General features: G+C 39.3%; 1 protein-coding gene across 2 annotated transcripts in view; it reads left to right on the forward strand.

Annotated features, from left to right (window-relative positions):
• TSHR (thyroid stimulating hormone receptor) overlaps positions 1–14,900 on the forward strand; it is a 148,429-nt gene that overhangs the window by 116,714 nt on the left and 16,815 nt on the right. Inside the window, exons 8-9 of one of the 2 annotated variants that reach the window (XM_005212136.5) lie at positions 1,036–1,113; positions 1,264–1,580. In XM_005212136.5, coding sequence (XP_005212193.1) covers positions 1,036–1,113; positions 1,264–1,333 — 148 coding nt within the window. In that variant the 3' untranslated portion in view covers positions 1,334–1,580. 2 annotated transcript variants of the gene reach the window in all.

The following is a 14,900-nucleotide window of genomic DNA, read 5'->3' on the forward strand; positions in this document are numbered from 1 at the left end:
TACTTATAAATATAATACTTGGTTTCTTTTCAGATAACTTTGTTTTCTAAAACAGCTAGGAGAAAAAAGCCAGTTTCAAAACACTTGAAAGCTTTTTATCCATTTAGAGGTAATTTTGTTTTTCAGGATTACTTTATGACTTAAATTGCTTCAAAAATATTTTCCTCTCAAATGCCAAAGTGTTTTTCAAAATGGAAAAATCAAAGTGTTCATCAAACCCCTTCTACGGAAGCTATATTCTATAATTTTAGCAGTATAATCTGCCCCCGCTCAGAATTGCCAGAGAAAATGTAGACCACCCAATTAAATGTGAATTTCAGATGAACAACAAATAAACTTTCAGTATAAGAATGTTTCAAAAATTACGTGGGAACTATTTATACTGAGCAACTGACACACACACATACACACAATTTATACTAAAACATTATCCATTGTTTATCTTAGTATCCTGCATTTTTACTTGCACAATCTGGCAACCTTTCCCCAAACAAAAGATCTGAATCTCTGCCAGTCCCCATCACCACTCACCACCTTCACTTTAATACCTGATATAAGCCCAGGCAGCAAAAGTAAATGGAAATATTGATCAGTATTGAGAAACAAAAATTAATTTAGTTGGTATTGAAGAGGATTAAAAAACACAGTCACCACTGGCCAGGTAAATAGGGAATTGGGCAACTTATATAAAATCTTTAAAATATGTAAACTAGATCATAAGCACGTTCACTTTCAAAGACTTCAGCCGTGATGAATGCATCTAAAGCTTGCACAATCGGAACCTAGAATATTTTGAGTGCTTAAGGCAGAAGAAGGGAAGATGTTTTCTAAATCCCTGTGTGTGTGTGTGTGTGTGTGTGTGTGTGTGTGTGCGCGCGCGCGCGCACGCTCAGTCGCTCTTTGTGACCCCATGGTCTAAATTCCTAGGAAACAGTTAATAGCCAAGGAGACCACACTCACATTTTATCTTGGTATTTATATTAATTTGCTTAACCTCACCTAATCCATTCTCTGTGTGTGTGTCTCTCTTTCCAGTTACCTGAACAAGAATAAATACCTGACAGTCATCGGCCAAGATGCATTTGCAGGGGTCTATAGCGGACCAACCTTGCTGTGAGTAAGACATATGGAAGAGCATTTGCCTTTTGGTGCAGCGGGGGGAGGGGGCCATTAAGACGATTAGCTGATGATGTTTATGGGGAGAGAATGTTGTCTTGGATAAAGGTTTCTGCTAGTGCCTTTCTGCCCAGCCATATAGGGCAGAAAAAAGTTCAGAAGAAAGTCCTTGTTCTTTGAGACTCAGAGGGTCCCACACTCCACTGTGCCATCCTGATGCCTGATACCACCTTGGTGTGGACATTCATGAAGGCCCTCTTATGAAAAAAAAAGACATTTTTGAGCAGCTGACGTTTGCAGGCATAAGGTCTACAAACAAGCAGAAGATACTTAGTCTTTGCCGAGCAATGACTGTGCGTTGCACAGTGCATGGCAGAAAGAAGGAAGAATACAAATAGCTTGGTTCACATCTGGGAAATCTGACTAGAAAAGATGAGATGTGAACATTTTTGTGAAGCAGCATAGAAAAAGTTGTATGTGTGCATTTGCTCTGATTTATACTGATACCTCTGTATCTAATCATGATCAAGTCCTGTTGATTCTGCCTCCCACAAGCCTCTTTCTCAGGGCCACCTTCTTCATCACCTTGGTTTTGTCTTAGTTTAGAATTTCATTCTTGAGCAGTCGTTCCATCCTTGCCAAAGTGGAACACAGCCACTCAGGAGAAGCAGAAGACGATCCATCAGAGACGAGAAGTTTCCGTTTATAAATAAGAGGTTCCATCAAGTAGGTGCAGCCCAAGGCAACAGTGGGTGGCCCACAGTCTTGAAGACTTATACCCTCACTCTTTCATTTTTAACAATTTCACTTCACTTTAAGATTGAATGCACCCCAGTTAAAAGGGTCTATGGCCTTACTTTCTTAACACACAGCCTCCATATAACAGGGCAGAGTGACCCTGAAAATCTCTTTTACGTATACTGGGGTTCATTGATAATTCATGGCAAAGTACTTAAAAGTATTATGCATTTTTCTTCTTACAAAAAGACAAGTGAAAAAATTGTATTGCCCTCTTCTGTGATTGTTTTTTAACCTTGAAGATATTTTTTAAAGATACCTTTAACTGTTCCTTTCAGATAAAAGGTGATATTTCACCAATGAATGAGGAAACTTGTTGCTTTTCTAAAGAAATGTGTGCTTTGGAAAGAGTCTTTAGAAGCAGGTATTTGGAAACATTTACATGTTATGTAATTTTCCTGATGAAAATAGTGACTATCGCTTATAAAAATATTTTTAAAAATCAGAAATCAAATATTAACATGTTTTAAAACCTTTTGAATTGAGTTGCAATGGGTAAAATCCACATGCATAATATATGAAAATGAAAAATCTTTAGATTTAGTTTGCAGAAACTACTTACTGACATCTGAGAATATGAATTTCAATAAAAACATATTTGATTACTGAATAGGATTGAGAGATGAGAATCTTAATTTAGTAAGTACAGCCAAGCCTGCCCTATTCCATTTGGAACCATCTGTCTTTGTGAGGTAACTTTCAACTGACAATAATATAAACCAAAACCAAAATAAACTGACCCAGAAGCAGACCCTGAATAGCTGTATCAGAAAGGGTTAAACAACAATTTTCAAAATCAGTAAAATATACTTAAGGACATTTTTGGTGAAATATTTTTAAAAAGTATTACTTGTCTTTATCCTATCCTTTTAAATGTATGGTTGGGCTTTGCTGGTGGCTCAGATGCTAAAAAATCCGCCTGCAGTGTGAGAGAGCAGTGTTTGATCCCTGGGTCAGGAAGATCCCCTGGAGAAGGAAATGGCAACCCACTCCAGTATTCTTTTCTGGAAAATCCCATGGACTGTAGACCTGGTGGGCTACGGTCCGTGGGGTTGCAAGAGTCAAACATGACTTAGCAACTAAACTACCACAATAAATATTTGAATCACACTTCCATAAATGCTACAGCATTTAAATAGCAGTCACTTTTTAAAGATAATTTAGTATGTTGCCTGTATGGAAGAGTGTCTATTTCTGCTTCTTTGAAAGTGGTAAATTGTTGTTGTTGTTGTTGAGTTGCTAAGTCAAGTCCAACTCTTTATGACTCCATGGACGGTAGCATACGAGGCTCCCCTGTCCTTTACTATCTCTGGGAGTCTACTCAGATTAATGCTATCTAATCATCTCATCCTCTGCCACCCCTCTTCTCCTCTTGCCTTCAGTATTTCCCAGCATCAAGGTCTTTTCCAATGAGGTAGTTCTTTGCATTAGGTGGCCAAAGTATTGGAGTTTCAGCTTCAGCATCAGTCCTTCCAATGAATGCTCAAGATTGATTTCCTTTAGGATTGATAGGTTTGATCTCCTTACAGTCCAAAGGACTCTCAAGAGTCATTTCCAACAACACAGTTCAAAAGAATCAATTCTTCAGTGCTCAGCTTTCTTCACAGTCCAACTCTCACATCCATATATGACCACTGGAAAAACCATAGCCTTGACTAGATGGACCTTTGTTGGCAAAGTAATGTCTTTGCTTTTTAATATGCTATCTAGGTTGGTCATAGCTTTTCTTCCAAGGAGCAAGTGTCTTTTAATTTCATGGCTACAGTCACCATCTGCAGTGATTTTGGAGCCCCAGAAAATTAAGTCAGTCACTGTTTCCACTGTTTTCCCATCTATTTCCCATGAAGTGATGGGACCAGATGCCATGATCTTAGTTTTCTGACTGTTGAGCTTTAAGCCACCTTTTTCACTCTCCTCTTTCACTTTCATCAAGAGGCCCTTTAGTTCTTCTTCACTTTCTGCCATAAGGGTGGTGTCATCTGCATATCTGAGGTTATTGATATTTCTCTGGCAATCTTGATTCCAGCTTGTGCTTCCTCCAGCCCGGCGTTCCTCATGATGTACTCTGCAGATAAGTGACATAAGCAGGCCAGGTTGTAAAACATAACCAGATTAGAAGCCAGATCTGGAGTTGATTCCTGGCTCCATCACTACTGGTGAGATCCAAGTCTCAATTTTCTTATATGTCAAAACAGGGTAGCTAAAAGTAGTGAAACTTTAGTAGGAAAATAAATCTAAATCACTTCATATATTTGCCTTCACTTCTTCCTGACTCTGGACAACATCACTACTCTTCCTTCCCTAACCTCTCTGATAACTCCCTCCCAATTTCTCGCACTAGAGCTCCCTGCCCCAGTACTTCAATGAGGGTTAGCCCTGGAAATTTCTCCTTCATATTTTCTCCTTTGTTTAAATCATTTGCTCTCAAATATTATGAGAATATGAATAATTTCTAAATTTCAGGTTTCAGGCTGTAACTCATTTAGTCAGCTCACCTGCCTGGAATTTCCCCTCTTTTTCCTCTCATTCCTACCCATTCCAATCAGTTGAATGAAACTTTTCCTAACCAACCTCTGAAAATGTACAGTAAACATTTACTGAAAACTTTCTAAGCCTAAGAATTCTTCATTACCAACTTTCAACCCAGGAGGTCACCACTTTAAAGTAATGTCAGGAAAAGCCTCTTTAAGAAAGTCACAGTTGGCAGAAAGAGAAAAACAAATATCATATGCTAACACATACATATGGAATCTAGAAAGATGGTACCGAGGAACCTATCTGCAGAGCAGTAATGGAGACACCGACATTGCGAACAGACTTATGGACATGGCTGGTGGGGGGAGGAAGAAGAGTATGGGATGCATGGAGAGAGTACCATGGAAACATACACGACCATATGTGAAATAGATAGCCAGTGGGAATTTGGCTGTATGACTCAGGGAACTCGAACCGGGGTTCCGTAACAACCTAGAGGGTGGGATGGGCAGGGAGGCGGGAGAGATGTTCGGGAGGGAGGGGACATGGGTGAATCTATGGCTGATTCATGTTGATGTTTGGTAGAAATCAACACAGTATTGTAATGTAATTATCCTTCAATTAAAAATTAATTAATTTTTTTAAAAGTGACAATTGGGAAAAGATCAGAAGGTCATAATGGAGTGAGTCATGTGACTATATGAGGGAAAATCATTCTAGACAAGTGCAAAGACCCCCAGGTGAAAACATACCTGGCTTGTCTAAAGAGTAGCAAGAAGGCTGTTATTGCTTAAGCAGAGTGAACTAAATAGGCATATACCTTTCATCCCAACAGAGCAGAACACACATTCTTTTCAAATGCACATGGAATGTTCTCCAGAACAGATCACAGCCTAAGCTAAAAAAGAAGTCTCAATACATTTAGGATTGAAATCATATCAAGCATCTTTTCCATCCACAATGGTTTGAAACTGGAAATCAACTACAAGAAAAAAACTGGAAAAAACACAAACACATGGATGCTAAACAGTACGCTACTAACCAGGCAATGGACCATTGAAGAAATCGAAGAGGAGAGGAAAAGACACCCTGAGACAAGTGAAAAAGGAAACAGTGTTCCAAAATCTATGGGACCCATCAAAAGCGTTTTTTAAGAGGGAAGTTTATAGTGATACAGGCCTACCTTAGGAAATGAGAAAAACCTCAAATAAACAACCTAGCCTGATACCTAAAAGAACTAGAAAAAGACACGTAGACAAAACCCACAATTAGTAGAAGGAAGGAAATCACAAAGAGCAGAGCAGAAATAAATGAAATAGAGACTTAAAAAATAGAAAAGGTCAACAAAACTAAGAGCTGGTTCTCGAAAAGATAAACAAAAGTGATAGACTTTTAGCCAGGCTTACCAAAAAAAAAAAAAAAATGCTGTGATAAAGAGAATATACTAGAAACTTACAGAGAGAAAAATCCTGTTACCTCTGAAGGCTGAAGAATCAGAACGCCATCCAGTCTTAGCAATAACATTGAAAGTTAGAAAACTACAGAGCATAGCCTTCAAATTTTGAGAAAAAGTAGTAATTTCCAAACTATCTGTCAAAGGTGAAGGTAAAATAAAGACATTCTCAGATGTGCAAAGTCTCAACAACTTGATTTCCCAATCACCTTTTCTGGGAGTACAGATCAATAAAGAGAAAAATGAGGAATTTAGTGGTCCACACAGGGAAGAGGCAAATGGCATTCCAGGATGACCTAAAGGGAAGTCTTAGGAATTTTGAGACCAGGTTGTCTACATCAGCGGTGAAGGAGGGCTCCAAGAGAAAGGCCTACAAATAAAAAGGGACTGATAGATTATCGGACAGGGTCGACTTTATGAAAAACTGGGCTGAGAGATATTTTAAAAAACTTTAGAGCATGTGACAAGGCTCAGCAAGAGGTCCTTCAAACCAAGATATGCAAAATTTTTAAAAAGGAGGAACAGACATCTTGTGAAGAAACAAAAAAACTTACACAAGAAATGAAATCACAGTGTGCACACTTGTAATAGCCATAATACTAAATATAGACAAGTAATGGCCATAATACTAAATATATACTTGTAATGGCCATAACCAAATATGTCCTAGAAGTATTTCAGGAGAGTAGAGGCAAGTGTCAGGACGGTGTATGTGTGGGTGAAGGAAGAGAGCTAAAGGGAGTCAGTGGGTGAATCAAAACCCAATAAATCAAGAAATATTTTCAATTATGGAAAGAATACTGAAAATTGAAAGTGGTTGCTTCTGGGACATCAGAAAGCAGAAGGCAGGCAAGAGCTGCCCAAAGGTCTGCTGTGTGTGGTAAGTTTCCAGTGTAATTTGCTTTATAAAAATACGTCCATGCATTATTTTAATGCGTATTTAGCTTAAATTTTAAAAGAATGCAACAAAAGCATAGCAAGAGAGGACAATGGAGACTGCAGCATTTGACAGGCCCGCAGGAGGAACGTAAGAAATGAATGAGAGTTCAGCCTCATTCCTCCAATCCCAAGCATCTGTCTTAAAAGGCATCTCTTAACTAACCATGCATGGTCTTATAACATATTTTAACTCTTGTCTTAAATTTTTTTCAAAATCTTCATTACTTTGTTTCCCCCGTAACTTTCCGCCATAACTAGACTTGAAGATCCTGGAGGAAATTGACTGTGTCTCATACTTTCTATAATCCCCCCACTTCAAGATCAGATCGGATGAGATCAGTCGCTCAGTCGTGTCCGACTCTTTGTGACCCCATGAATCAAAAAGACAGTAAATACTCAATAAGTATTCGATAAATTATAACTGAATATCAAATAGCCATATTTTGGCTGTGATTTGGTATAAAAGCCCAAGCTGAAAAATCTTAAACTCTATCTAAAGAGAAGAGAATGCGAATATGTGTATGCCTCATAAAGGTATTTGTGAATGAACACAATCATCTCTGATGACAAAAATGATCAAATTTGCCCAGTTAGTTTACCACCTTTTTCAAGGTCACTGCTTTAAAAAGAATCTAACTTAAAACAGGTGCAGCATCTAAAGGGAGATCTTATCTCCAATCCTCAATGGTTTCTTAAAAGCCTTTTAAATTTAGTTTCATAACATTTTTACTCATTGATTTTTTAATCGATATATGATCTCATTTTCCACTTTTATCCTTTAAGAGGAGCTCTTCGTGTTTAAAGTCCCAAAGGAAAGAACACACTGAAATGTAATGCCTTCCATAATAAATAACCAAAGTCCTCCAAGGTCTAAATTACGTAACTCGCTCTAATAAGCATTTAACTTACTGTTGATAATGACTGTATTATAATTGTCCCACTTACTATTATAAGTAACTCCCAAGAAGACAGGATCTCTGTGATCATATCCTTGAGCTTGCATTCTGGGTATCAACAAAAACAAACTTTAAAAATAAACTATTGTTGCTAGTAGCTGATCAGATTAATCATTTGAAAATCTAAGAGTAATGGCAGTGCCATCTGGGTTTAGAGAAAAATAAACCTTTCATGTATTTCTTTTGACTCGTAACGCTCTTCACAAGGTCATAGTATTAGATGGCTGAAAACTGTGGCAGGGTTCTTTCCAGCATGCCCGAAGTCCACAGGCAGGTAGAATAAATGATTTTTTAGGTTGATCCTGGGCAAAATTATTTTTTTATTGAGGTATAATTCACATACACTATAACACGCACATTTTCAAAGTGTACAGTTTGATGAGTCTTGGCAAAACTATATTACCCTATCTCAGTCAAGACTTAGAACATTTTCATCTCCCAGAAAGTTCTCTCTTGCTCCATCTTCCATAGACAATCACACATTTTTTATTTTTCTGGTGTAAAAACTAGGAGTGAAACTGTCAGGTCACAGGATAGGTGTATATTTAACTTTTACAGGAAATACTATCAAACTGTTTTCCAAATGATTGTCTCATTTTCTAGTCCCAACAGTGAAGTATGAGCTTCTTACTTGCCAGTTTACAGTCTTATCAATCTTTTATATTCTAGCCATGCTTGTGGGTGTAAAGTAACATATCATGGTGATTTTATTTTGTGTTTCCCTGATGATGTTGAGCATCTTTTCATGTACTTGTTAGCCATTTGTTTATTTTCTTTTGTTAAGGGCCTGTTTTTTAAAAATGAGTGGTTTGCCATTCAATTTATTATTGCGTTGTGGTCCTGGAGAAGAGTTTTGACCAGAATGAAATTAGTTTTAGTCCAAACTACCAGTCCTCTGTCATTCCTAGTTTATTCTTTCTGTTTCTCTTTTCTTTTTAAGGAGAGATAGCTAATCCAACACAAGGTGTTCATTTACTCTGCAGGCATTTTAATGAGCACCTACTGAACCCCATGGACATTATAAGAATAAGACACAGTCTCTGCCCTGAATGAGGTCACAATCAAATTCAGGAGAAATGTGAATAAGTAACTGTGAGTTTAATGTAAAAAGGATCATAAGAAGTATTTGGAGAATTGAGACCCCATTTCTGGTTAGGATGACCAGCAAAGGCCTTTTTAAAGGAGGTGGTGTTAGAGATGGGCTTCAGATGAGAGCTAAAATGGCAAGAGACAGAGACATAAATGATAAGATGAAGAACAAAGGTAAGCCTAAGGAAACACTGGATATTTTCTAAGAGCAATGACAACCAAATAACATAATTTGGGCCAAAGGACAGCGTCTGAAAAGTGTGCTGTGTTGAAATCATGTTGTGGGAATGTGACCTCACTCAGCAGGTAAGGGTGACCCACTGAAGGATTACCATGGAACATCAGTCATAGTTTTCATAGTCCAGTACAGTTTTGTGGTCCTCTTCAACTTGCCCTGGGCCTTGTTTCCTTGGCCCCAACCGTATTAGCCCTGGGGAGCTGGGTCCCAGCAACACTGGGACCTCTCCTCTCTACCTACCTCCTGGCTATTTGGCAGGCACTTGCCCCGCTTAGGGTAGGAAATCAAGCCCAAAGACCTAATCAGACTCATTTTCCTTGTCTTCCTTTCTGGAGCAGCTCTCTCGGAAAGGAAGGGAATCTCCTAGGCGTAGAAGACCAGAGGTTTGTCTGCTAGGATGCTCTGCTCTGGGCTGGGAAATGAGTTGCAAAGACAAACAGATTTCTTGCCATGCCTGGCTTGGGCACCCAGCCAGACTTATGGCAAGGGAATTGGGTTGTTGGGGAAGCAATCAAAGCCATCCTAAGTCTCCAGGGGCCTCGTCTCCAGGGGCCCAGCAAAGGAGAGGGCCTTTGCTGCGCAGCCATTCTGTGCAGTCTATGAGAGCTGTGGGGAAGGTCACAGGAGAATCTGAAGAGAAAGCGTAGACAATTACCTTTCTAGAATTGTGTGTGTGCTGGCTTCTTGCTAAAAACAAAAGGATGGTCTGCTTCAGCCCTAGGAATCTTTGGACCAAAGGAGTTATGTCAGCCACTCAGGATACTTTGTTGTTGTTCAGTTGCTAAGTTGCGTCCAGTTCTTTGTGACTCCATGGACTGAAGCACGCCAGGCTCCTCCATCATCTCCCGGAGTTTGCTCAAACTCATGTCCATTGAGTCAGTGATGCCATCCAACCATCTCATCCTCTGTTGTCCCCTTCTCCTCCTGCCTTCAATCTCTCCCAGCATCAGGGTGTCAGCTCTTCAGATCAGGTGGCCGATGTATTAGAGCTTCAGCATTAGTCCTTCCAATGAATATTCAGGGTTGATTTCCTTTAGGATTAAGTCCCCTTCATGGGTCACAGCCTTGTCATGGTGAAGGGGCTTGCATAACTCAATGAAGCTATGAGCCATGCTGTACAGGACCACCCAAGATGGACCAGTCATAGTGGAGAGGTCTGACAAAATGTGGTCCTCTGGAGGAGGCAATCCACTCTAGGATTCTTGCCTTGAGAACCCCGTTGGACAGGATCCTTGATTCCCTCCAAATCCATATTTATTGATTAGTAGAATCTCTTACTATCATAGCCATTGATATGAGAAGAGGGGATTAAGACTTTAGTCACAGAAATCTCTAATGATAAGGTTCCTTTTTACAACTATTGAGAAATTTTCAGAGCACTTCCCTACTAGGGAGATGACTCTGGTAGATGGATGATGGAATTATTGCAAAGATCCTCAAAGTGGTACAAATCTTTGGGTTTCTTCAATTGACTAAAAGCCCAGCTACTATTATCCTCAAAAGATGTTCACTTGATCAAGTAGAGGTTTGACAGAAAACAACAAAATTCTGTAAAGCAATTATCCTTCCATAAAGAAGTAAAAATTAAAAAAAAAATGTTTACTTTAAATAAAGTTCTTCAAAGTAATGGAAGCCACGGTTGAGTGCAGTGTCCTCAAATGATCACTCATTTTACTTTAGGGGATTCAGTCTTGTATCTATGCCAAGCCAAAAAGTAACATTAGGGGATTCAGTCTTGTATCTGTGCCAAGCCAAAAAGTAAACTAGGATGACCTCATTGCCAAAGAAGAATAATTCACAAATCCATTAACTGTTTCTTGTAACTCAGTTTTGCTCAATTGTTTAAGGGCTTTTCACTTTGATCAAAATTGGTAGAACATAAAAGAATTTTTGCTGAGTCTGAATTCTAGGTAAATAACACTTGAAGTTATACGGGAAAAAATGAGAAAAATATTTCTAAACCATATAAATTCTGAACAGTTTTATTAACTAATCAGTGCTCTTTAGCCAAGAGCCCTTCAACAGTGATGAATCTTCGAATGAAAAGCAAGTAAGAGAACATTTTTTTGCAACTTTACGTTTAACTAAATCTACTTTTTAGTGAGTGCCTACCAGTCTCAGTGCTGAATATCTTAAATTTTTAAATTATTTTCTTTTATATTAGCAGTCCCAAAGGATTCTGACCTCTCCAAACTACTCCTTTCATAATTTCTGGTGATTTTACCCATATCAAGTCTCAATTGTATGATCAAAGAAAAGAAATGAGACTGTATAGGGCCACACAGATGAAGTAAAAATGATGTGTACTCTGTTTTGTAGCAAGTTTTACTCATGATCTTATAATTAACTAAAAAATGCTGACAACAGGTCAACTGATAGGAGGGGTGAATCAACCTGGGATTATTATATATCATTATTATTATATAATTATTATATATTATGTAATTATATAATCAACCTGGGTTATTTATTTTTAAATAAATAACCAACAAATATAAATAAAGAAGCAGTTTATGGTATATACAATGAGGCACTCAATTCTTCCCAAGTAAACAGGGATGAGTACTAAAATCAATGGCAACCCACTCCAGTATTCTTGCCTGGGAAATCCCACGGACGGAGGAGCCAGGTGGGCTACAGTCCACGGGGTCACAAAGAGTTGGACGACTGAGCAACTGAGCTCACAGCACACATACTACATCTTTGACTCATCTGGAGGTTTTCCTCTTGGAAAACAGGTGCAAGGAAATAAGGTAGTTAAGGGTTTTCATTCTGACACACTCTCTCTGCCAAGTCTCCGAAATCCATTTTGTTAATTATGTTCTGCTTCTGAGTCTAAAAGAAAGAAACACTCTGAAAGAAAGTGGACTTTTCATTTCTCCCAGGCAGTGTGCAGGCTGATGGTGATGCTCATTTTATACGGGGGTTGGGGGTGCTGGAGCACAGAGGAGAGGACTTTGCTGGGAAGGGTATGTTTGTGCTTCAGCATTTGACTTCTGGCAGTAAGTTCCCATCATTTCCCTGTGTTTCTGTGCGGAGGAGCCCCAACCTCACTGAATTACAGTGTTGTGGTTGCTGCTGTTCAGTCGCTCAGCCGTGTCTGGCTCTTTGTGACCCCATGGACTGCAGCACGCCAGGCCTCCCTGTCCATCACCAACTCCCGGAGCTTGCTCAAACTCATGTCCGTTGAGTCGGTGATGCCATCCAACCATCTCATCCTCTGTCGTCCCCTTCTCCTCCTGCCTTCAATCTTTCCCAGCATCAGTCTTTTCAAATGAGTCAGCTCTTCACATCAGGTGGCCAAAGTATTACAATATGGAGGTAGTTTTTTCATCGCAGGATCTATAATGCTGAGACAATGAACTCCATGAGATTTCCTAGGTCATGGAAGCCAGGGGCTTAAATGAAGTGTAATTATGCAACCTCAAGAGGGAGAAGAAGATAACAGTGATATCTGAGTTACAAAGCAATTTGTTTGTATGCAGACTTTAAGAAAAGACTGGTCATTTATGATCATCTAAATCTTTAGACACACATTTTCCTAATAATAGGGGCCAGTTTTGAGCTTCAGCTGTGTGCTAGGTTCTTTACAGATGGTCTATTACCTTGAGTCTTTTTAATTATTCAATAGGAGATGTCGTTATCCCTATTTAACAAAAACTCAGGTGCAGAGAAATCAGATGAGTCCCCAAGGTCACCTGGCCGTAAGCGGTGATGTTAGGATGCAAACCCAGCCCTAACGGAGAAGCATCATCAATTCCTAGAACATCAGATCAACCCTTTTCACATAAGGTTATTCATGTGCCTGTTGTAATTTCCGAACTTCACTTCATCCTCTTCTTAAATTTCTACCTAAAACCCTCTGGTTCTTGAATATCTGACTTGGAAAAAAAAATCCTCACAAAGTCCTCAAAGACCTATTGCTGTTTGCCCCCCAGCTACGAGTCATTATCTGTGACCCCCTGTCCTCTGTCTTCCCTTACACTCCACTCCAGCCACACTGAACCGCTGCCTCCAGGTGTGTTCTCACCTTGGCAGTTACGCACTCGCTGTTTTCTCTACCCAGGAGGCTCCTTCCTGGGAGATCCACGGGCTTGTTCCTCCACCTCCTTCAAGTTTTTCCTTAAACGTAAGCTTCTCACTGAGGTCTTCCCTGAATTCTCCATTTAAATTTGAAGCTGCCCATCACCCTTCATCCCAGTTCCCCGCTTTCTTTTTCTCCGTGATACTTAGCACCACCCAAACTTCTAGACGTCTTAGACGTCTGCTGACGTGTTTTCTCTCTTTCTCCCTCCATTAGTATATAAAGGCAATGGGAGGAGGGGTTTTTGTCTGTCTTTCCGAACGGAAAGACACAGAGTGGAAAATTCTTAAATATTTGATAGATAATCAATAATTTTGAACCAAAGCAATAGATGGGGCAAGAATCGTTGTACATTTCTGTTCCTGGGTTGTTTGTCTTGGCATTGAAGTTCCAGGAAGAATGCTTTTCTTTTTCTGAATTGAAAATGAGAAAAATCTTCATTTTCTGAAAACGAACAAGCACAGCAGCGAAGCAGTGCACGTGAACAACTTGCAAATTCTTGTTGCAAGTCAGTCCACACGTGAGAAGATGAAAGGTGTTTACTGGTGGGCACTGGCAGCTTGGAAGGATCTTAGAGTAGAATATCTAATTGTAAAATATGCTAATTATTGACTCACGTTATAGAAACATAAACAGTTTATATAAAATGAAGTTGGGACTTCCCTGGTGGTCCAGTGGTTAAGAATCTGCCTTCCGATACAAGGGACGCAGGTTCAGTCCCTGGTCAGGGAACTAAGATTCCCACATGCCACAGGGCAACCAAGCCCGTGCACCACAACTAGAGAGAAGCCTGCATGAAGGCCGCACGCCAGCTGGGAAAGACCCCGCGTGATGCAACAAAGATCCCACGTGCCTCACCTAAGAGCCAATGCAGCCAAAAACAAACAAACAAACAAAATATATATATTTATATGTTTTAAAAATGAAGTTGAACAGATGCCCTCCTTCCTCACTGTGCTTTGGACCATTATTTCTCCTCCTCCTTAAAAATCTATTCTCAACCTCGATTCTTTCTTTTTCGTAAGGTTTTTAAGATAACATTTCTTAACAATTAACATGTACATAATAGGAAACCAAAAAATACAAGAAGCAAAAAACAAAGTCATTCATAGTCACAAGCAGTTTACCATTGGACATGGCCTTCTAGGTCTCATTTGTGTATTTTCACAACTGAGCATCCATTTTTATGTAATTAAGATCACACAGTTATGGATCATGCTGTTTCACACATCATGAATATTTACCATTTCAAAATCCCAAAGCTATGAGTGTTTTGATAACCAAGAATACATTACACTGACTCAATCTGGAAGGAAAAAACGTAATCTTGCCTTTCTTGGTGACAAAAATTTCAAAGACAAAAAATGGCAATAGGCCTCTAGATAAACATTGGCATAACTATGATTAAAATACTACATCCCCTTAAGGTTCAATTAAAAATGAGACATAAAGCAACGGAGTACACAAGGGATAATGCCTCTAAGAGGATTCATTATCCAACCTAAACTATAAAGTGTTAGAAAGGAGGTATGTTTCTGCTGAATTATTTAACTATGCATTCCCGTGGTACAGCCAGAGATGCACATACATCAGTGGTTATCACCAGAATATAAATATGAACACATCCACATACAGCCCTCCCTCTATACTTCCTTCTGCCCCTCAGCTGCCAACCTAAATGAACAAGTCCTGACATACATTTCTCAGTGACGATTTAATAATTCCAGGTCCAAGATGCTGCCTTTTTTAAAA

The sequence above is a fragment of the Bos taurus genome, chromosome 10 (assembly GCF_002263795.3).
Source record: "Bos taurus isolate L1 Dominette 01449 registration number 42190680 breed Hereford chromosome 10, ARS-UCD2.0, whole genome shotgun sequence".
NCBI lineage: Eukaryota > Metazoa > Chordata > Mammalia > Artiodactyla > Bovidae > Bos > Bos taurus.